Source organism: Neovison vison, chromosome 3, assembly GCF_020171115.1.
Source record: "Neovison vison isolate M4711 chromosome 3, ASM_NN_V1, whole genome shotgun sequence".
Lineage (NCBI taxonomy): Eukaryota > Metazoa > Chordata > Mammalia > Carnivora > Mustelidae > Neogale > Neogale vison.
This window is the reverse complement of record NC_058093.1, coordinates 211,515,190-211,538,235: the sequence shown is the minus strand read 5'-3', so window position 1 is coordinate 211,538,235 and position 23,046 is coordinate 211,515,190. Positions and strand designations below refer to the sequence as shown.

Sequence of the window (23,046 nt, the reverse complement as noted above, 5' to 3'; positions counted from 1 at the left end):
CAATGAGCCTCGAATCCTAGGGCGGGGCGGGGCCTCCCGAGGGGAGGTCGCGGCTCATGGCCTCCACACTTGAGGGTCCGGCTCAAGGGCGCGGGGCGGGGTCTCCCGAGGAGAGGGCGCGGCTCAGGGTGTGGAGCGCGGTTTCTCGGACAGAGCGCGGTTTCTCCAACCCAAGGCGCGGGCTCCGCCGCGAGGCGGGACTTCGCTAGAAGACTCTGCGCCAGGCACGGGGCGGGGCCTCCCAACGAGGAGGCGTGGCTCAGGGCGTGGGGCGGATGTCCACAGGAGGGAGGGCGTGGCTCAGGATGGGGGCGCGCGTCCTGGGGCGGTGCAGGGTCTCTCGAGGAGAGGGCGTGGCTGGGCGCGGGGCGGGGCCGGCGGGGAGGGGCGGGGCCGGCGGGGAGAGGCGGGGCCGGAGGGAAGTACTTAAGAAGTCGCGAAGCGAACGGACGCCCCGCCATGGCTGTGAGGCGCATAGTTTCTGCGTTGCGCCGCGGCACTCCCCGCATCGCCCAGCTGTCCACCGCGCCGGCGGCTCGCGAGCAGACTGCCGCAGGCCGGGAGGCTGCGCCAGGATGCGGGACTGCCGAGGCCGCGCGGCCGCCGGTGCCTGTTGTGGACTTCGGCAACACTCAAGAAGCGTACCGCAGCCGGCGCAGCTGGGAGCTGGTGCGCAGCTTGCTGGTGCTGCGCCTGTGCGCCTCGTCCGCGCTGCTGGCGCACCACGAGCAGGTGGGTGAGCGGGCCGCGGGCGCGCGGGCGGGCGGGCAGGTGGGTAGGTGGGCAGGTGGGCAGGTGCGCACCGCCGCGTGCAAGCAGGGACACGCGCCGGATCCTCTGTGTGTTCCCGGAAACTTCATGAAGTTTTACTGTAAAGCGCGGGCCCCTTGAGCATCGCTTGTAGCCGGGAAGTCAGGAAGGGAGGTGTTTCCTGCATTCCCTTTTGGGCCTCGTGAATTTTCCTATATTCCAGTCACTACTAACTAAAAACAAAGACCAGTTTCTGAAGTTTTAAGGTATATGCTGCTTGCAGTAATGCAAAGTTGTCACCAGAAATTTAAATGGAGTGTCTTCCGTGTGGCCCGAAGGGAAATCTTGGTGGTGTCAAAGGGCTCATGGCCTGGGAACCCAGAGTTCTCAGAAGATGTGACTCAGGAGTTCACTAGATACAGCCATTCCGAACAGTGTTGGGGGAAATGGGAAGCCACTTGAACTACAGCTTTTATTACTTCAACATAGTGACTTGTGGAAAGTGTGAGGGCTTTGGGGAAGTAAAAAGCAGAACACTGTCTTAGCCACTGTCAGTCTGGACGTATGGAAAAGGCAGTTTTTCAGGATCCTGGGAACAGTTTGCAAGGGTGCTGTTGTTGGTGCTAAGGGTCTGGAAGGCTCTTCCTCAAGTGAGACTGTACTGAGTGTGTGGTATTGCCTATCTTGGCCCCTGGAGAAGGCTGGGGAGGCTGGACCAAAGAAGAGCACCAAGCCACACTTTAGGCTTAGGTGAAGATGAAACCACAGTGGGTGGGAGGTGAGGGTACAGGTCAGAGTCAGAGTTGGGAGGGTCTGAGGGCATGGTGAGGCTAGCAGAGTGTTGGACTGGGTCTTTCCAGAAGTTGTACTCTGATGCAACCTGGGACTGCTGGTAGTGGAAGTGGAAGGGGAATGTGGAGGAGGAAGGGATAGAACTGGAGAGGTAGAGGCTTCTGGGAAGCCATCTGTGTTTGTGGTAGACGTGGATGCCCTTTGGCTAATTGGTGGCTGTGGAGTGTAGGCCAACTGGTGAGGAGGGTGGAAAGGGACACTCACCGGTCAAGGAACCTGGTTGGGGGGGAGATGAAGGTGATGAGAACCCTCTGGGGAGCACCAACGTCTGAGGGGAAGCCTGAAAGGAGCAGCAGGTTCTGGGGGTGCAGTGGTCAGGAGGGCGGAGGTGGCTGGGGGGCGGGAACACCTAGGAGAGGGAGTGGCTGGCTGTGAGGTCTCTGGAGGGCAAGGGCAGGGACTTGGCTCCTGCAGTGGAGGTGTCATGGGACCGCTGGGTGGGACTGCGATGTGTGGGGCAGGAATGGCGAGGGCTGCCATCGTGTGGCTGGAAGGGAGGGAGTGAAGGCTTGGAGCCATCCAGGCTGTATTTCTCCCATCTCAGCACTAAGCATTCTTCCTTTGGATCAAAGCCAGAGGAGAAGCTAGCAGAGCTGGAGACTGTTGGGTACTGTGGGTGACCGCTGCCCAAGGGCCAGAAAGTGCTGGAGTGCAGGGACCACGGTGGGTGCCTGAAGGTGTGGGAAGGCTTCTCCCAGGCTTCCCTCCCATCCCACCTGTGCCCTGAGGACGCCTTCAGGGAGCCCACTAAGGGTGCTCTGTGTGCCCCCTGGAAAACCTGTTCCACCCCAACATTGCCAGTGGTCACACTGGTGTCGGTGGCCTTGGTGGCTGGCACTGGAGGAAATGGGGCAGTGGGGCAGACACCAGGCTGCAGGCTGCAGAACCAGTACTTACTTACCCTGTCCTCTGGCCTGGGGTAGAAATTCCTCCTGCTGAGGGGCACGGGTCTGTGCAGCTCCTGGGGAGGGGGGCAGTTGGGGAATCATCAAATCTCTTCCCAGGGAGTGTCAGCCTAAAGCAGCCCTGTTTGAGCTGTTGCATTGGTTTGGGACTCCCTCCTTTGCCAGAAGATAAGGGTTCAGAAAACTCAGGTCTTTCATGACGAAGGCTCCTGTGCTTGGGTGTAAGCCAGTGCAGACGGGGGTAAAAGAAGAGGAAGGGGACAGACTGGATGGTGTTGGTGGCCTTGGAGGACAGGGAGGAGAGAGAACCGGCTTTAGCCCTCCTTACTGTGCACATACCTGTTTGAGTCTTTTTCAGTGAGAACAAGTATATGTGTTCCTAGGGCAAGTTTCTAAGACCCCGAAGGATGCCCCCATCTGGAGAAGAGTGTGGGCTGCCTTCCTCTCAGGCTGTGCCCCCAGGGATACACCTGATGCTAGGAAGTTTTTCAAGGGATGGCTTTGCTCTGGAGTTAGCTTTGGAATCGCCAGCCCCGCCCCATGTGCTTCCATAGCCTTCTGTGATGGGCTGGCTTCCTACTGCCAGGGTGGGAGGGTGAGTGACCTGATCAGTGACCTGGGCAGCCTTCCCTGCCATTCCTTTTGAGTCCCGCCTCCCCTTGGGGAGCTGGTCAGTGCAAAGGGTGGGGGAGGGGGAAGGTGTGGGAGTGGGAGGTTATCAGCCCAGGGCTCCCCTGGGCCAAATTCCAACATCTGCCTCGCTTCTGCTTCTTTGATTAACATTGGCTGTGGCTGCTTTCATGCTTCACTAGCAGGGTGGAGTAGTGATGACCATTACCGTGGGGCCCACACAGCCTGCATTATTTATCATGTGGCCCTGGACAGGAGATTTGGCTGGCCCGAGAGTAGACGGCTGGCCTGTTTCTGCATGGGGTGGTTCCTGACCCCTCTCAGGACTAACACGTACCATAGCCAGGTGATGGTATTCAGGTGTCCGATTGTGCCCCACCTACCACTGGGGTGATCTTTGATATAATCAAGACCCTGCTTTTCCTCTGGCCAGGCTGTTGTGGCCCATGGATTCCCTGACCTCTGGCCTGGGCTATGTGGGGCCAAGGCAGTCTTCTCCGTTCTCCCTAGTCGGTCTCTCATTTTCCGTTACTCATCCTCTTTACAAAAACAGTGAGATGCAATGGAATGGAGTGCACAGAGAGGCTGTGGCAAGGCAGAGGGGATGGCCTGGAGACTCAGGTTTATTCCTAAGGGTCTCGACCAAGTACCAACCTGTGATTCCAGGCATGTCTCCCCTCTGGCCAGTGTGGGGCTGCTAAGGATTGGTTTGGGGAGTGAAGGTGTTGGATTTGCTCATACTTCTTTTTAGACAAGGGATTGTTCCCAAAAGGGGTTCTGTTATCCATTGGGTTTGGCAGACCTCAGGCTTTTTCTGTCTGAGAGCTAAGCCTGGGGGACAGTGGACACACAGGAATTCTCAGATGTGCTCTCCCATTAGCCTTCCCTTCCAGCCTCAGAGGACTCCGCTGTCTTCATTACTTCCTGCTCTGGCTATCCCAGTGCAGGGGATCTGTGCAACTTCTGTGTCTTGGCAAGCCTCCCTCTCTGGATCTGTTAGCAGACATCTCCCACCCATCATGCCCTCACCACTGTTCTGAATCACTTTGTGGAGGTGACTTTCTTCTTCGAGGTTCCTCCCCTACTGGGATATAAGCTCCTTATCTGTTTTGTTTAGCCTACCAGGCACAAAGCAGCGGCTCAGGACTTGGAATGAATGACAGCAGAAATTGGGGATGTGGCAAAACGTGATTGGAGGAGAAAGCTGAGTGGTTTATGGGCAGCTGTCTTCCTCAGGGGCACGTCCACTCGAGCTGTGGGTTTGCTGTGGCCCTGGATGATGGTACTGATTCCCCAACTGGTCCTACAGTGGGCTTCCATCTCCCAGACTCTGTAGATGCTCACCTGGCTTATTGTTAGCCCAGGGCTCACTCCAGCTGAAGTTAGACTCCTTCTGAATTTAGCCTGTGCTCCTCTGCTCGGCAACCACTGGAGGGCCGGCCCCTTGCCAGGCACTGTTTTAGGGACTTGGAATAAGCAGTGAAGAAAACATTGAAAAATCTGGGTGCTCGCCTGCTAAGAAGCTGTATCAAATTCTCCTCCCACCCGGCATAACCTGCTGAGGTGTGGATACAAAGAATGTTAGGATGAACACGCGCACTGAGATTCCCAGAGAGACCTGCTATTCATTTCTTTCACTGAGTGATGGTCAGACACCCGCTGGGTGCTGCTGGGGTCACTTGTGAGCATGCGGGGCAGGGAGGTGAGTGGCTGTTGGCGGGGCTGGGGGGCGTGCCCTGGGACCTCTTCCTCCACGAGGAGTGGATTGACAGTAGCTACAGGCAGAGAAACGAGCTGCTGCCAGTGGTGTCCACTGCTAAACCAAGGCCGGGAGTCGAGTTTGGCCCAGGGGAGAGTGTGCCAAGGTTTTATGGTTGGAGCGAAAGGGGTGGGGGAAGCAAGTGTGTCCTGCTGGGGACAGGGGAGGCCGGGCAGCCAGGACAGCCCTCTCCTTCTGCCTTTCAGCTGCTCCATATCGCCAGGAGATTTCTGGGGCAAAGGCTGTTCGAAAAGCTGATGAAGATGACCTTCTATGGGCAGTTCGTGGCCGGCGAGGACCAGGAGTCCATCCGCCCCCTGATCCGGCACAACAGGGCATTCGGAGTGGGCTCCATCCTGGACTATGGGGTGGAGGAGGATCTGAGCCCCCAGGAGGCTGAGCGCAAGGAGATGGAGTAAGGCGCACCTGGGCATCTGGTCGTTACCCTGAGGCATCCTGGGGCCAGCTGGGGCTGGGCTGGGAGAAGGCTCCCCCCAAGGCTGGGAGAGCTTGGTCAGCCTGCTCATCAGCGGCCTACCTGGGCTCTGCCCGGGGTCCTGGCAGTTTTGTGCCGTGAGAATGACAGCTCTGGGCTTTCACAAAAGGCCTCCTGTGCACAAGGCTGGAGGAGGGGCGGGGACTGGGGAAGGCAAACCACAGTCCAGGGCCCGATGTGGCCCACCTGCCTGGTTTTGTGCAGTTTGCAAGCTGAGATGGTTTGTTTTTTTTTTTTTTAAATGGTTGAAACAAAGCAAGAATAATATTTTGTGATACGTGAAAAGTATTTGAAATTCAAATCACTTTGGCTCTAGAGGGGCAGAGTTGAGTAGCTGTGGCAGGTGCCATATGGCCCACAAGGCTGAAGATAGATGCTGCCTGAGCGTTTATGAAAGATGTTTGCTGACTCTGGCCTAGGAGGAGCTCTGGCTTCCTGTTCCTAAAGCATCTCTTCAGAGGGAGCGCTGACCTGCTGAACAGGGGCCCACTGTCTCAGCCTTGCCTAGCTCCTTTCTGTCTTCTTCTTCTTTTTTTAAAAATTGTCTTCCATTTCTTAATTTTCTTTTCTTTTATTTTTAAAGATTTTATTTATTTATTTGACAGTGAGAGAGCACAAGCAAGGGGAACAGCAGGCAGAGGGAGAGGGAGAAATAGGCTCCCCACCAAGCAAGGATCCTGATGTGGGACTCAATCCCAGGTCCCTGGGATTATGACCCAAGCTGAAGGCAGACGCTTAACCATCTGAGCCACCCAGGCACTCCACCCTGCCCCTTTTAAAGACTTTATTATTTTTTTTAAGACTTTATTTATTTATTAGAGAGAGAGCATGAGCCAGGGAGGGGGTGTGCAGAGGGAGAGGGAGAAGCAGACTCCCTACTGAGGAGGGAGCCCAATGCAGGGCTCTATCCCAGGACCTTGGGATCATGACCTGAGCCAAAGGCAGGTGCTTAATCAACTGAGCCACCCAGGCACTCCTTCTGGAAGGGTTTTCTGATCAGAGGGTGGGCTCTACCTGATGAGTGTGGAGCCTGGCAGGCCTGGTGTGTACCCAGGGGTCCCAGAAGGGAAAGACAGCCAGGAGCAGTGTGGCAGGCTGACCTAGGGTCTCCTCCTGAGGTCACCAACTTGCTGCAGGACCTGTTCTCTGTGCAGTGAGCATAGGAACAGATAGGTACCTCCCTGACCGACCCTCTGGGCCACAGAACAAAATTAGAGAACGAGGCCACCCTCTGCTTCCTGGAGAGGTGGCCTCACAGGAGATCCAGGCAAGACCAGCCCTTCCTCTTTGCAAAATGCCCATTTCTTATGCTGGTACCTGCACCCCTCCATGTCAGGCCTTTGCTTGCATTTGGGGCCCTTAGTTCTGAGAGCAGCTGTGCCCGATCACGTGAGGCTTGGAACAGACCTGCTGAGTAACCTGTCCTGTCTCAGGCTGGGGTGTTTGCTCTGGCTTGGGGACAAGAGAGGCGGGGAGTAAGGAGAAAGGCATCACATGAGGCTTCTGCCCTGGGAACGGAATGTCCAAGCCAAGCAGCAGCAGCAGAAGCAGCAGCGGATTGGCCTGGGGAGCCCAGCCCCTGCCTCGCCATTTGCTGTCTTAAAGGCGGGGTTCTCCAGCTTGGCACCCCTCTGTGTACTCCTTGTGGGGCTGCTGCCTTCAGTGGGGCTGCCTGTTGAATGAGTAATGAGTTCTCTGTCCCTGCTGTGTCTGGGTTGAGGGCTGAGTGGTTTCACAGTGGGATTTTCTCCCTCTGGTAGGAAGGCTCCTTTCACAGGGCGATCCAGCTGGCTGGCTGCCTGTTCTGCCGGGGGAACATGGGGAGGTGGGCCGGCCTTGCCCTGTCATGGAGCCAAGGAGCCTGTGGCCCAGGGCGACCCTGATGTTTGTGCCTCTGATGCTGTAAGGATCCCCACTTGGTGGACTTTGGGATGTGAATGTCGGCCCCTCCCATCCTAACATGGGGACCACCATCTGTTGTTGGTGACAGGTGTCAGAGACTCACGCCTGGCTCTGCTGCCAGGTGGCCCAGTGCCTTTGGAGAGCTATACTGTCAAACTGCCTGGCTTACTGGGTGTTCCTGTTCTGGAGGGGCTCCGAACCATGCAGTCCCCATCCACACAACCCCCATGCGGAGAATTGCTTCTGTGCCCTGGTGGGGCAGGGGGCAGAGGTCTGTCTCGAGAGTCTTGTCTTGAGGCCCATAGACCCTGCTCTGGGGAGTGATAGAGAGGCTACCACCCCAAGTTAAGGCCATAGGAGTTGGGGAAGGGAGGGCACAGGTGGCATTGGGCCTGCCCTGGGCATGAGCATGCAATGCACAGAGAGGATGGACATGTCTGAATGCACAGGGTGCCCAGTAGCCTCCCCGAGGGTCTGAGTAGGGGGCCCAGGAAGCAGGAGGTGGGAGGCTGTAAGTGCTGGACAAAGAGAATAGCCATCTAGGACTGGGGTGGGAAGGTGTTTCCCAGAACACCTGCTAGAAGGCAGAGGCGTGGGCCCTGGCTCTAGAAGAGCCCCATAGAATCTCCCCAGCAGGCTGAGAGCTGTGGGGAACAGGGGCTAGGGTATCTCCCGATGAGTGGCTGTGAGAAGGATCCCCAGGGACAGTGTGGATTGCAGGTGTGTCTGTCGTGGCTCTGCAGACCCAGGGCTAGCTGGCAGCTCAGAGCAGTGGCAGCTCTCCCCGGGGCTGGTGGTGCAGGGTGCACAGAGCACCTGGGTGCTGCCTAGAGTCAGGGTCTTGGGGGGCCAGGGAGGTAGGTGTGCAGATGAGAAGGAGCCCCACTGGACTTCTCTGCGCTTCTCTCCCTCCGGTCACCTACATTCCCCAGCGGAGACCCAGAGAGGGCTCTCCTCACTTTTTGCTTTGTTCTAAAATGCATCCGACCAACACATCCCCCAGTGTAGCAGGTGGAGCTTGGAGGCGGCCAGGGGGATGGACGGTCAGGCCTTCCTGCCACCTGTCCCCTGGGCCGCTGGGATTCACCCTCCTCTGCGCTCTGCCCCAGGTGTGTTCTCTTCCCTCTTCCACATCCTGGGCTTCGCAAGTGTGTGTGTGTGCACAGTTGCGAGTTTCCCCGCTGGTGATATGACCCTTCTTCCCTCCACTGCGCCTGGCAGCTGCCATCTTAGTCTTCTTGCGACCCACCCTCCAGGCCCGGTTGAGAGTGTGGCCTGGATCCTTGCTGGTGCCATCTGCTTGGAGACAGGCCGCTGCCCTCTGACCACACAACAAGGCGGCCAACCCGGTTCTCCTGCTCAGTCCATTGCTGAAGTGCTTCCTGTCTGGTCTGTGCCCGGGAGGCTCACTGATGGAAGCAGCCACAGCCTCTGCTTTCCTGCCGCTGGGCCTGCTGTCAGTGAGGAAGGGAGTGGCCAGTGCTCCCCTGTGCCTTTGGAGCCTGGCTGGGCTTGGAGGGTGGGCAGGCCAGTGCTGGGCCACTGGGGGCCTTTTAGATAATGATTTCCCATGTGAATGGAATGCGGCCCTGCCTACAAGGCAGGAACCTTGGAGACGAATACCTGTGTTTCTCTGAGCCATGGGCTGTGTGGTTCCAAAGATGATGGGGCTTGAGCCATGCTTCTGCCTGCTTGTACCTGGGCCAACAGCCTGTGGCTGTTCTTATGGGGCCCCTTGTTGCCGGTGGAGATGTTATTGCAGGGGGCCGACCTCTCTCTCATGTTACAGAGTCAAATGTTGTCACACAGTGATACCTCACCCTCTTCTCTTCTGAGCATCAAGCACGTGTGTCTAGCTGCAATGAAGTGGCTCCTGTTCCCCATCCCCAGGTTGCGGCCTTGTGGGCTGTGCAGCAGGGCATGGGGGGCCTCCTGCTCCTGGAGTCCTGGGTCCTGACCTGGGGCATCCTGGCTCAGAGTTGCCAGGTATGGGCACTGGGGTCACGCAAGAGCTGGGGTCCAAAGGGAGGGCTCTCTGGAGGGTGGCCAGCTGCCCCCGACTTGCTGTAGGAGTAGGGAGGTCAAAAGCTGCCTTGGTTGGCTTTTTGACTCGACTTGAGGCCACTGCAGGTGTGGTTATCTCTCAGCAGCATCGCTAGCTTTACCTCTGTCTCAAGTGGGTGGGTGGGGCAGGCGGGAATAGATCTCCTTTTCCTGTGAAGTATGAGCAGAGCCTCAGGGACCCCAGGGTCTGAGCCTCTGGGAGGTCACTGGATAGCCACAGGGCTTTGGCTGAGCTCTTTCTGTGGGAACTGACTTAAGAGCCTTTAAATACAAAGTCAGATGATGGATGAAGCCCCTCGAATGCCACCCCCCAGGCCTGGGTAAGAGTGATGGTGAGCCGCTCCTTCCTCTGGGTGGGCTTAGCCGGGACATTTGCTGTCCCAGACGGCAGGACCGCTGAAGGGTGGACAGTGTCCACTGTGATTCTGGCAGGGGTCCAGGATCGGGGTGCCGTAGGGCAGGGGCAGGCCTGATGGGGGTGGTGAGGGCACAGCTGAGGGACTGCAGGGAGGCCAGGGTGGTGGGGCTGAGCCCGAGTTCTGGGCAGAGGAGCTGTGGTCTCAGGCTGGCCTCACTGTCCTGTCCTCATGAAGGTGGGGGGTGTTATTTGGGTATGATGGGAGGGCTTGCATTTTAAAAGAAAAATTCTGGTTGTCGCTTGAAAGATACACTGGAGGGGCAAGAATGAAGAAGGGGGCTGTCAGGTACTGGCCGGAGGTGGAGCTAGCTGTGGGCCCACCCAGGCAGGAGTCTAGAGCCGGGCCTAGGGCTCCTGGCGGTTGGAGGGGCCTGGATGTAGGGGGCATAGAGCAAAGCGAGGAGCCTTGCTCCTCACCTTTGGGAATTCTGTGCACTGGTGGTTGCTCAGGTCCATTCCTTCTCAGCGCTGGCTAGCTCCCGAGGCTCCATCTTTCTTTGAGAAGGAATGCCACCACAGCTAGCTTTCTTCAAGCACCTGTTCCATGCCTTGGGCTGTCAGCTAGTTGTACTCACTCCTCACCTACCCACGGGGAATCTGAGGCTTCTCCAGGGTGTAGGGCTTGTAGGCCCGGTGGGTCTGTGAGGCTGCTGCCCCACCCTGCTCAGGGGAGGTGACCCTGCAGGCCCGAGTTGCATGTGTAGGGAGGAAGGGGGGGCACGTGAGTCACTCTTAACCTGCCTGGGCTAACCCAGCCCTTCTCCTCCAGCCCTCCTTGTTGGGTCAGGCTCAGGGCTCTGAGCTTCTCAGCCTCTGGCTTCCTCTCCACCCCCACCTGCTCAGAGGGAACCTGTGCTTGTCACTTGCTGCCTGAGGTGGCCTGACCCACCCTCACCCTCTTCTTCCTTCCACAGGTCCTGTACGTCAGCTGTAGAGAGGGAGGGCAGTGGTGAGTAAGAGGAGGCTGCTCAGGACCAAATACTCTCTCTACTTGTCCCCTCCCCTGTTCCCAACCTCTCCCTGGGAGACCTTGGTTCAAGGGCACAGGCGAGACTGGGGGCCGAGGCTTCTCCCTGCGTGCGCGTGACTTCTCCCTGTACGCTCCCAGGCTGTTGCCCTGAATCTGCTGACATCCTCAGGACGCTCCCAGGGGTCCTGGTCCCCTTGGGTCTTGGGGGGTCTGGCCTCTGCCCTTTTGGCCAGGTTTGCCATGTGACTAGGGCTCAGCCGGGGAGAAGGAACAGTGAGCGTAGAAGCAGGGAGTGATGGGCAACACGGTGCAGGGAGGCCTCATGGCCACCAGGGAGCCAGTCCTGAGGGCAGGGGCCTGGGGGCCATCAGCGGCTCCTGCTAGAGGCCAGGGAAGCCCTGTGTTTGCCCAGAGTTGGGCGGGACCGAGAGCACTGTATGCAGCCCATGTGTGCTCAGGCCACATTCCTGCCCCTCCAGGTACAAGTAAGAGAGAGAAGCAGTACCAGGCCCACCCGGCCTTTGGAGACCGCAGGGACGGAGTCATCAGTGCCCGCACCTACTTCTATGCCAACGAAGCCAAGTGTGACAGCCACATGGAGACGTTCTTAGCCTGCATCGAGGCTGCAGGTGGGGCCCCCCTCTCTGCTGGCTGGACACCTGCCAGGGAGGGCTGACCCCCCATGTGTGGAGATGCTGATGGCTGAAAGTGAGGCCAGGCTGGAGCACTCGCCTGAGGCTTCCCCTCTGGGTGGCCTAGACAGTCACCGGGGAAGCCGTAGGCTAGGCTACAGTCATACCGGGGTCACGCCCGAGTCCAGCCCTGTCCAAGGAGCTCGGCACCTCCTGCCTTTTCCCAGTGCCTGGATGGGAACCTCAGGAAGGCTGTCAGCCGGCTGAGCTGCCTACTGTCTGGGTCAGGGGCTCAAGCCTAGCCACATGTGGCACTCGGATTTGCCAGTGGCAGCATTGTTCCAGGAGCTGGTACCAGGGAGGACTCCTTCCCCACCTCTGCCCCCACCTCTGGGAGGGGTGCTTGCCTAAGGAGACAAGTCAGGTGGGCATGCCCCAGCCCCACCGCGTGGCCCCAGCAGCTCTTTCGTCAGTGGGCTCCGTACCTGCTGAATGTTGGAATGGGTGGGAGTGAGTGGTGCTCAGAAGCGCCCTTGTGCGAGCAGGGCTGGGGAGATGCCGGCTGGTCAGGCAGAGACTTGGCTATGCGGGTCCAGAGCAGGGGGGCGTCTCCTTCCTCTGTGCCCGCTCTGCCTAAAGCAGACATCAGAGAAGTGAAGATGGGTCATGGGTTTCTGGAAGGGAGAAGAGAGGCAAGTGTGGTTGAGCACCCTCTGTGTCCACCGTCTATTCTGCTGGGTGGTTCTGGGTTCTGTGAACCCTAGGGCTCCCCCCAGCCCCATGGGCAGCCTAGAGGGATAGTATCATGGGAGAGGACTTGAGGCAGGGGCAGAATGACCCAGTCTTGTTGGCTCCTTTGTCCACTGGCTTCCGGGATCCATGTGGCTAACCAACCCTGCCAAGTTGCCTGTTCCAGCCTCTAAGGTGGGGTGCGCCCATGTATTTATGGGCTCAGTAGGAACATCGTCCTTCTGTCTATAAGTGGTTAGGCAGCCAGCCCAGGATACTTGGCCACTTGGGCTCTCCCCTCATGTTCAAGGCTGGGTGGGGGTGGTGGTGGCTGGGAGGGGCCCCTGGCGCCCCTCAACCTTAGCCTGAGCTGGCCGAGCTCCCACTAGGGCTGCTTCTGGGGAGGGTAGGAAGGCCTGTCCAGGAAGTGTGGCTGCTGTGGACATGGCCGCAGCCCCTGCTAGGGCCAGGTGGGGAAGGGAGGAGTGATCTGCTGAGGCCTTGGCACCGTTAGCAGTCTGACCACTGGATCATTCAAGGCACCGTGGTGGTCTTGGGACCCATCTAGAAGGGGGACCCATCTAGAAGGGAGACCCAGTACTGTGTATGTGGCAGCTGATTGGTAGGAAGGGGGCCATGCCCAGCCATTCGCAGTCCGTCACCTGTCTGGTGAGAGCTAACTCTTGAGGGGCTCGGATGTTGGGCCCAGGCTCCTGGTCCTCCCTGTCCCCATCTAGAGCCGTAATGGTGTGCTTCTGACAGGCCAAGCCAGTGAGGACGGCTTCTCAGCCATCAAGCTCACTGCACTGGGGAGACCTCAGTTTCTGGTAAGTGCCAGAACCTTCCACCTGCAGAATTGGTTAAGAACTTGGGGGTGCTGGGAGCCGGGCACATAGGTGGAACTGGGAGGGGGCCCAGGGGCTCTGCAGGGGTCATGGGGGCGGGAAGCTGGGCATGTGCCAGAGACGACGGCTCAGGTCTGCACTCGTAGCTGCAGTTCTCAGATGTGCTGACCAAGTGGAGGCGATTCTTTCACCAAATGGCTGCAGAACAGGGGAAGGCTGGCGTGGCTGCCGTGGATACGAAGTTGGAGGTGGCTGCGCTGCAGGTGGGACAGCCTTGCCCTGGTGGGTGTGAGTGGGTGGGCACTGTCGGGGCTGAGGGGATAGAAGAACTGGCCAGGTAGTGTTTGAGGTGGGTTTCCAGAGGCCTGTAGCGCGCCCTGCCTGCCCGCAGCACAACGCTGGGGGCCGCTGGGAAGGAATCGAATAGAGGCTGAGGGCATGCTGGGTGGGAGGGTTCGGGGAGAAGGGTTTGCCCCTCAGAGTACTGCAGAGCTATGGGTCCAGGGAGGGGCACCAGGAATGGATAAGAATAGACCTGTCTGTGAGGCAGGAACACCCAGACTGTATCCCGTTCACATTAATGGTGTAATAAAGTCAAAAGAGCAACAGAGACATGTGGAGGTTGGGGTGGGGGTGGGTAGGAAATGTTAATGAACGGGACTGGCGCTGGTTCATGGGCCTGGCAACTCCTTACTTCCCAAGGAAAGCGTGGCCAAGATGGGCATCGCATCCAGGACGGAGATTAAGAACTGGTTCACTGCAGAGACCCTGGGTGTGTCTGGGTAAGAGTGGGCCCCGAGCCAGGAATTTGGGAGTATCTGCCCTAATTCAGCCATGGTTTCAGCAGAGCCCCAATGGCTTCTCCCAGTCCTGGTTGCCATCCTGAAGAGCATGGGCCTGGGGTGATAATGCTGAGGGATCTTTTCCCTGAGACGCACAGGAGTTGACCAGGGAGCCTGGAGTCCACGGGACCAGGGCTGCAGCTAGCCCGGGGCTGGTCCAGACTATAGCTGGGTAGGAGTGCCCCTGAACTAGCAGGGCTGCTCACAGAATTGTTTGGTTCCTGAGTAAGGGTGCCACACTCGGCTCTCCCCAGGACCCACATGGTAGGCCGGCAGAAGGTTGGGACAGCTGAGATCCTGCAGGGGCCCACACCTCATCCCGAGGGGTCTGGAAGCTGGGACTGAGATCACCAGGGCCCTTAGGGTGGTAGCAGCTGTCCCCTTACATTCAGGGTCTGTCTTCATCCTGGCCTCCCATGGTTGGCTCTTTCCCAAGCCTGACAGGGCCCATGGTGTTCTTCGTGTTCAACCCTGTTTTTTTGTTTTTTGTTTTTTAAAGATTTTATTTATTTATTTGATAGGGAGAGACACAGCCAGAGAGGGAACACAGGCAGGAGGAGTGGGAGAGAGAGAAGCAGGGTTCCCGCTGAGCAGAGAGCCTGATGCAGGGCTTGATCCCAGGAGCCTGGGATTATGACCTGAGCCGAAGGCAGACGCTTAACAACTGAGCCACCCAGATGCCCCTCAACGCTGTTTTTTTGTTTTTTTGTTTTTTTTTTAAATATTTTATTTATTTATCTGACAGAGATCACAAGTAGGCAGAGAGGCAGGCAGAGAGGGGGGAGGAAGCAGACTCCCTGCTGAGCAGAGAGCCCGATGCGGGGCTCGATCCCAGGACCCTGAGATCATGACCTGAGCCAAAGGCAGAGGCTTAACCCGCTGAGCCACCCAGGCACCCCCAACGCTGGGTTTTTAATAGCTGTTGCTGCCCCAGTGCAAGAAGGTTCTTGTTTTGGTTTCCACTTTGGTTTCCATTTTTATCTGTCTTTTTTTTTTTTTTTTAAGATTTTTATTTATTTATTTGACAGAGATCACAAGTAGGCAGAGAGGCAGGCAGAGAGAGAGGGGGAAGCAGGCTCCCCACTGAACAGAGAGCCTGACGCGGGGCTCGATCCCAGGACCCCGGGATCATGAGCTGAGCTGAAAGCAGAGGCTTTAACCCACTGAGCCACCCAGGCGCCCCCATTTTTATCTGTCTTAAAACTCAACACCGAGGCGGGTTTTGTGGGGGTTGGACTTGCGGAATACTTTTAAGGCATGGGCTGGTTTGGGAACTGGGCCCCCCAATATCCTAGTGCCCCTGAGCTGATGCAGCTTCTCCCACAGCACCGTGGACCTGTTGGACTGGAGCAGCCTCATTGACAGCAGGACCGAGCTCTCCAAGCACCTGGTGGTCCCGAATATGCAGGTGACTGACCACACCTCACTCCTAAGTCCTGTCTCATTGCGGTGCAGGGCTGAGAAGGGAAATGTTCGCTGTCCCTTACCCTGGGGGGTAGCTGCCAGGGACCCAGTTGACTGAGACCAGTGTCCTTACTGGCCGCACAACACCCCTGTAGTCCAGAGGAAGAGGCCAGATCCCCGAGTGCCCTGCACAGGGGGACAGAGGACCCCATCATCTGTCCTTGCATGCCGGGTCGTCCCAAACCTCAGTGGCCTGAAATGGCGGTAATCCTGTTATCCCCCATCACAGTCCTGGACTGATGAGCTGGCTGGTTGTAGCTCAGGGTTTCCCTTGCCATTCTCAGAGGGTGGTGGGAGCTGGGGTCATTGCGGAGGGGTCTCACTATGGGAACAGATACCTTGGGTGCAGGCCTGACCTGGGGCAGTTAGCCTTGTGAGTCAGAGGGTGCTGGCTGGCAGTGAGGTTCTGGGGTACCATGGTGCCAGGTGGCCTCAGGGCAGGGCACAGATGAGGGAAGGGGTGGGGATGAGGGGCCTTGCTGGTCCTGGGGACCATGCCCTGGGTATTGGCGGGGACCTGCACACATGGGCAGGAGGGTGCCCTGGGGCTGGGGGTGTGGTGGCTTTCAGAGGTGGGAGCTTAGAGCCCTGCTGTGGCCTGACTCCATGCTGCCCCAGACAGGACAGCTGGAGCCATTGCTGTCACGATTCACCACGGAGGAGGAGCAGCAGATGACGAGGATGCTGCAAAGGATGGACGTCCTGGCCAAGGTCGAGGACCCTGGGATGTGCGCAGAGCGCGGGGTGGGGAACCTGTCTCACCTGACCCCAGTCAAACCCTCTGTCGGACCCCTGTGCTTCTCAGAGAGCCACCGAGATGGGCGTGCGGCTGATGGTGGACGCCGAGCAGACCTACTTCCAGCCGGCCATCAGCCGCCTGACACTGGCAATGCAGCGCAAGTTCAATGTGGGGAAGCCACTCATCTTCAACACGTACCAGTGCTACCTCAAGGTACAGCCCCTGCCCGCCAACTCCCTGCCAGCCTTTGGCTGGGGGGATGCCCCTTGTCTAAGTCCTGTGCTGGTGTGGGGAGAGGCCTCTACCTGAGTGCGACTGACTCTGAGCAGGAAGAAAGGCCCAGGGCCCTGTCCCCAGCTGTGTACCAGCCCCTTCTCTGGGACTTGGATCCCAGAAGGGGTGTCTAAGTGGTAGGGGGAAGGTGAAGGAGCCTTTTTACAATCTGCTTGATGTGCCTTAAGCCCCAGATTTTTTTTTTTTAAGATTTTATTTATTTATTTGACAGAGAGAGATCACAAGTAGGCAGAGAGGCAGGCAGAGAGAGAGAGAGAGATGAGGAAGCAGGCTCTCTGCTGAGCAGAGAGCCCGACGCGGGACTCCATCCCTGGACCCTGAGATCATGACCTGAGCCAAAGGCAGCGGCTTAACCCACTGAGCCACCCAGGCACCCAAGCCCCAGATTTTGAAGGCCTCACAAGTCACTGGTTTTTGCTGCCATTCTTTTACTTTGGGTCCCATCGGATAGATGAAAGCTCTGGCCCCTCCCTATAAAAAGACTTGCTCAGAATTTTGCATGTACTGGAGGCAGCCGGGGTGCTTCTGGGTGGGATTGCTGAGCACAGACCTAGCCTGGGTTGCTCTGGGACCAGAGCATGGTCCCATGGTTGGAAGACATGGTGTGGGATGGGTGTCAAGGCTCTGGGGGAGCGGGGATGTGGGTGGGTGGGTGGGGTCTAGGCTGGTGTCCATAGCATGCAGCACCCCTGCCCTCGAGTCGGTCCAGGGAGACTCTCGAGTGCACCGTGGCTGCTGGCATGTCATCTGTCCCCCAACAGGGTTGTCCCAGGCTGCACAGAAGAATCCCCATTTCTAAGAAACCGATCAAGGGGCCTTCCTCATCCCTGCTTGTCTCCCGGCTCCCCTAAGCACCTGTAGGTCAGGTGGCTGCTGCTGGCCCCGGTGTCCCACGGTGACTGTACCCTGCGAGCACCTGGGCCTCAGCGGACACAGGCTGGAGAGGGCCTCATCCCGGTCCTCCTCAGCTGTTGGCCCTGGTCCCCCAGGATGCCTATGACAACATCACCCTGGATGTGGAGCTGGCTCGCCGCGAGGGGTGGTGTTTTGGGGCCAAGCTGGTGCGGGGGGCATATATGGCCCAGGAGCGGAGCCGTGCTGCAGAGATTGGCTATGAGGACCCCATCCACCCTACGTACGAGGCCACCAATGCCATGTACCACAGGTGCGCCAGCCCTCCTTGGCCCTCAGGGCCTCATGGCTTCCTGGGCGGGGGAATGAGAAAGCAGGGCAGGGGTGCTGGTGATGACCCCACATGATGCCCATCTGGAGGGGGAGCAGCCCTGCACATCAGAAGCCTCTGCAGGAGTGAGACCTATGCTTGAGACCAGTACTGATGAGCTCCTCTGCTTTTTAATTTACTGTTTCTTTTTTGGATCCCCTGCTTTTGTTCTTCCCTTTTCCAAAACTGTTAAGGTACATCTTTAGCACAGAAAAGCCTACTGAATAAAACTAAACTGGCCCAGCTCCCCCAGCCAGCTCTTGTTGACACTTAGGACAAGGGAGGGATAAGCCCTGAGTGGTCCTCCTGACTTGTATACAGCTTTTGCTTTTCCTGTTACGCATCGGGGTAATCCAGACATTCTGTGTCTGCTTTGGGTCTGTGTGGCTGACGTTGCCATGCAGCAGGGACCGGCCGGGCCTATGCCTTCACTCTAGGAGGTTGTGTGTGCTGCAAATTCGGACCCCGAGCATCTGCCTGGCTCCTGCTTCCTCTCTGGTGGGGCCCTCTACTTTCCCAGAGCTTCCACAGTGGCCATGTGCGCCCACATCAGCTTTGGCTTCATGCATTCAGCCCCGTGGCCCTTGCTTTTCTACGTGACGCCCATCAGGATCCTCCCGTGTCTGCGTGCAGGCCCATGGTGTTAACACAACAGCTAGCAGCGTGCCCCTCGGGGTCATTAAGGTGGTGGCCTATGGCACACCTGGCCCCCGAGTGCTCACAGGGACACAGCTGTGGCACATTCCTAGCAGTGGGGTTGTTGGGCCCGAGGATGTGCACCGTGGCTGCCACATGGTAGCACCCTCATACTATGTGTGGAGGGAGGGCCCCCCCAATCCCTTGTGGACTCCTACCCAGAAGCGAAGCTGCAGGTGTCACGGCTAGTGTCACCTGCTTGTGTCCCGGCTAGTCCCCTGTCAAATGTGTCCAGCCCTGGGTGCTGCTCACATTGTCTCTCGTACCTACGAGGTGCTGAGGAATGACAAGTGCAGCCTTGGCTTCACTGCTGTGGCCACGCTTGGGAGGGGCGGGCTCGCTGGATGGTCCTGGGCCTGCCTGCGGCCTCTGCAGGTGGGGGCTCACGTGGCACTCCCCTCAGGTGCCTCAACTATATCCTGGAGGAGCTGAAGCACAACACCAGGGCCAAAGTGATGGTGGCCTCCCACAATGAGGACACAGTCCACTTCACGCTGCACAGGTAGGCAACCCCCTCCAGCCGTCTGGTGCTCCTCCGTGGGGGAGAGGCCCGGGAAGCAGGAGCGCCGGCTTCAGTGTCCTGCAGGAGCCTGCCTCCCCACACCCCACTGGGTGTTGGCGCTGCAGTGGCAAAAAGGCTATTTGCAGTTCCTCTGGTTTATAAAATTAATACCTGACTTATTAAAGTTGCAAAGTCAAAACTGAAATTTCATTAGGTGATGTAAACAGCTTACTGAAATGCACAAATACGGCGTGTAACGTCCGCACCCCTCGGGGGACCTCTGGCGCGTCACCTCGTTTCTAAATAATTTCTCTCACTGTTTAAACTGCATCTGGAATTTAATATAGTCTGTTTTCTCTTTAAACGCCTGTCCTGTGGAGGAAAACTCTGGTAGAATCCATACAAGTCAGATAGAGAAATAAGGTGAAGTAAATTCTTTTTTTTTTTTTTTTAAAGATTTTATTTATTTATTTGTCAGAGAGAGAGAGGGAGAGAGAGCGAGCACAGGCAGACAGAGAGGCAGGCAGAGGCAGAGGGAGAAGCAGGCTCCCTGCCGAGCAAGGAGCCCGATGTGGGACTCGATCCCAGGACCCTGGGATCATGACCCGAGCCGAAGGCAGCTGCTTAACCAACTGAGCCACCCAGGCGTCCCAGGTGAAGTAAATTCTTAAGTGTCCCAGCGTCATTACCCTGTTTTTGTGTGTTCTGTCTCAACCAAAGCAGCATCACATGGGGGTGGTTCTAGCCCCGGTTGCCACCTTCCTGGGCTTGAGGCCCCACAGAAAACACAGCAGCCCCGGTCTGGCTGGCCCCGGCCTTTCCCAGGTGCAGAGCAGGGCGCCCAAGGCCTGTGGCGAAGCTGGGCTCTGGGCAGGAGGACGGGGGAGCAGCCAGGGTGGGGCGCTGCCTGACGAGCTGACTCTGGTTGCCCCCAGCCCAGGCAGGGATGAGGCACTGATTCTCGGCTTATGAGGGCTTTGCTTTTTCACAGCCCGAAACTGCAGCCAGAAACCATGACTTCTAATGCACAGCAGTCATGGCCAGCAGGCTGGGGACAAGAGTGCTGAGGCCACCCGGACCGAGGTCCCTCTACCCCCACCCGTCCTCCGGCCGAGTCCCTGCCAGGGTCAGGTCTGACTGCTTCCGTAGGGTGGGTGGGTGGGGGCAGAGTGGAGTCCCAGCTGGATAGGACAGTTCTGCCTTCTTCGCTCTATCCCTAGGCCCTTCCCAGGTGCTCATTTCTTGCCTCGGCTGCACCATCCTTGTCATTGGATGTCAGAGGGCTAGGGGCACCATTTGTGCTCGGCGCAAAAGAAAAAAAGTTTTTTTTAGGTCTAGGCTGACTTTTTAAAAACAAACACCTGGTAAAGTTATAACTCTTAAAACCTGGTTTTCCCTTAGACTTACAAATCTTACTGTGATGGAAACTTGATCAAAGCTTGAACCCTCAGGCACCAGGGTCCTCCATGAGACGATGTACACAAAGAGCATCCCTGCACCCCTGGCCCGGCACTTGGGGACCTGCACCCCTGCACAGTGCTGGGCCCCTGTGTGGCTCAGTGGTATGGGAGGTGGTGCCCTCTTGGGTATCTGTTACGAACTCAGTAGGCTCTGCTTGGCCACTCGCATTTAATGGAGGGATCATGGGTGGTCCGCTCAGACCCCAGCTACATAGAGGGCAGTGGAACCCTGAAAGCTGTAACCTGTCCCCAGAAAGGCTTCCTTCTTCCTGTCTTCTGAATGTTCCTGCCTAGGACATGTCTTAGCAGAGGCAGCTTCCTGCCCTGACCATGTCATCCCACCTCCCCCTGGACTGCCAGCTGAGCATGCTGTCCTTTCCTAGCCTCCTAGGCCCAGGCCAGGCTCCACAGATGCCACTATCGTGGGTCTCTGATGCCACATCAGGGATCTCAGTCTGACAGCCTGGGTCAGCCCTGACCACGTGGCAAAGCAACCCAAACAGTGTATTCTGAACAACAGTGTATTCTGTGGGCCAGCAGTGTGAGCTGGGCTCAGCTGGGGTTGCTTTTGCTGGCCTTGCCTGGGGTCTTTCTTGCATTTGTGGTCAGCAGAGGCCTGACTGGACCTAAATGGCTCCCCCTGTTGGCAGGGGCAGCAAAGGGGGACTTGCATCACATGGCCTGTTTCCAATAGGCCAGCCCAGGCTTTGCCTTATGGTGGCCTCAGGCTTTCAGAAGCCCCGGAGAGGGCAAGGCTCTGCCCACATCACATTTGCTATTGTCCTGTTGGCCAGAGGAACTCAGGGGGCCCAGCCTAGATGGCAAGTGGCAAGCCCCCACCTGCTGGGAGAAGCTGCAGTCACATGGCACAGGGTATGGCCAGGGGTCAGCAGCCATCACTGCGGGAGCCACCGAAAGGTCCCCACCATTAGTCAGGTGGGCATTAATATGGTGGCAGCTGTGCTCTAACAGGGTTCACGTTCACATTCCAGTGAGGACCAAAGATACTTAAACGGGAGACCAGGGCAGCATGGTAGAGATTGTGGCCTGCTTTATACTGGGTGCTTCCCCCTGCCCCAACGTCGGAGTGAGACTCTGCGGGAAGGAGGAAAAGGGCTTGTGGGATGTCCCTCATGCCAGGGTGAGGTGTCCTCAGTGGTCCAAGGGCCAGGGGCCTGAGACAGAAGAGGGGGACCCTGGAGACAGCGAAGCGCACTCGTGGCCGACGGCCTGGGGGTGTGTGTGTGTGAGGATGACCCAGGCTAACACGCCCCTGGAAGGCGGTGGAAAGACGAGGGCAGGTTCCAGAGCGCTGGTGCAGATATGTGGAGTCTGGACATGTGGATACAGGAAGCTGGAGGTAAAAATGTGGGAATCCTCAGCATACCCTGGGAATTTCTGTAAGATCCTACGAGGGGGCATGTGAGGACAGGAGGGGATGCTGGACAGGGTTGGGGGCCATCCACCCCAACACCTGAGCAGCAGTAACAGAAACACGAGCTTCATCTATTCTAAATGTCCCATTAGCCACACAAAAAAAGATAAAGTTAATTTCAATAATACCCTTTAGCCAGCCCAGCATACCCAAAATATTACCTATATTCAGCTTTTCAGAAAAATAATGCATTCATTTTTCCAGTTTTCAAAATTCCGTGTGTGGGATACTTACAGTTTAGGCAAGCCGACTTCTAAAGACTCTGTGGTCACCAGTGGCTCATCCTGGCCTATGGGACAGAGCAACCAGCAGGAGGAGGACAAGAGACTGGGTCGGGCTGAGGGACTGAGGATGTGGCTCTGAAGCAGAGGGGCTCAAAAAGGGGCAGGGGAGGGCCTCTGAGAGCCTGTGCAGGCTTGCCTCGCTGGGTCAGGGTGCCAGAACAGAGGTTATGTTAGAAGAGAGGGAAGGGGGAGAAAGTGTAGTGGGAGGGGGAAGAGGGAACTTGGCGGCCATGGGCTGTGGTGGGAAGGAGGGCTGATAACTTGGTTTGGGCAGCACGCAGTCTATAGCCATGCCCGTACTGCAGGGGATGGAGGCTGTAGTGTATGCATGAGGACCAGGTGGCTGGTGGCGGGGAAGGGGCTCACCTGCCACATCGTCTGTCTGCAGGATGAAGGAGCTGGGCTTGTACCCTGCGGATCGCCAGGTGTACTTCGGACAGCTCTTGGGCATGTGCGACCAGATCAGCTTCCCACTGGGTAAGCTAGGCCTTCCTGGGGAGCAGGGCTGGGGATGTCTGGGGCCGGGACTCACTGCTTGCGCCCATGTACAGGCCAGGCGGGCTTTCCTGTGTACAAGTACGTGCCCTATGGCCCTGTGATGGAGGTGCTACCCTACCTGTCCCGCCGTGCCATGGAGAACAGCAGTGTTATGAAGGGCGCTCGGCGGGAGCGACAGCTGCTGTGGCAGGAGCTCAAGCGGAGGGTCTGCACAGGCAGCCTCTTCCACCGTCCAGCCTAGAGTTCATGGGCAACCATCGTCATCTACCTTCACACTTGGCCTCCAGCCCTGGCCTGGGAGGGGCTCTGGGCGGCCCCCGGCCATTGCCACTGCTATAGCCCAACCCCAACCTCACATGGACTCACTTTTCATGCCTTGACTGAGACCTGCTGGAAGTGGGGCCTCAGGGCTCCTCTGGCCCCAGCTCTGGATGTGGGTGCTCAAGCTGTGTCTGATGCCTGCTAGAGCCACCATGAACTGCTAGGAACTGCCTTTCAGCAAGTGGGCACGACCATCTCTGCCTGCCCCCATGACCTTGGACCTGAAGTACCACCTTCTGCCAGGGTTCATCCAACCCACATTCCCGAGCCCCACAGGCGGGCAGTCGCCAGGCTGGGAAAGCCAGCCTGGTCAATAAACCACTACTGCAGCCCTTAA

General features: G+C 57.8%; 1 protein-coding gene across 1 annotated transcript; it reads left to right on the top strand.

Moving 5' to 3' along the window:
- Nucleotides 1-444: 444 nt before the first annotated feature.
- LOC122903148 (proline dehydrogenase 1, mitochondrial-like) lies at nucleotides 445-23,046 on the top strand. Its single transcript, XM_044243682.1, has 14 exons — nucleotides 445-732; nucleotides 5,103-5,311; nucleotides 10,691-10,725; nucleotides 11,226-11,375; nucleotides 12,870-12,934; nucleotides 13,099-13,215; nucleotides 13,655-13,734; nucleotides 15,121-15,202; nucleotides 15,877-15,969; nucleotides 16,064-16,210; nucleotides 17,281-17,456; nucleotides 18,613-18,711; nucleotides 22,279-22,367; nucleotides 22,442-23,046. The coding sequence occupies exons 1-14, from the start codon at nucleotides 460-462 to the stop codon at nucleotides 22,627-22,629; spliced, it is 1,803 nt and encodes a 600-aa protein (XP_044099617.1). The 5' UTR covers nucleotides 445-459; the 3' UTR covers nucleotides 22,630-23,046.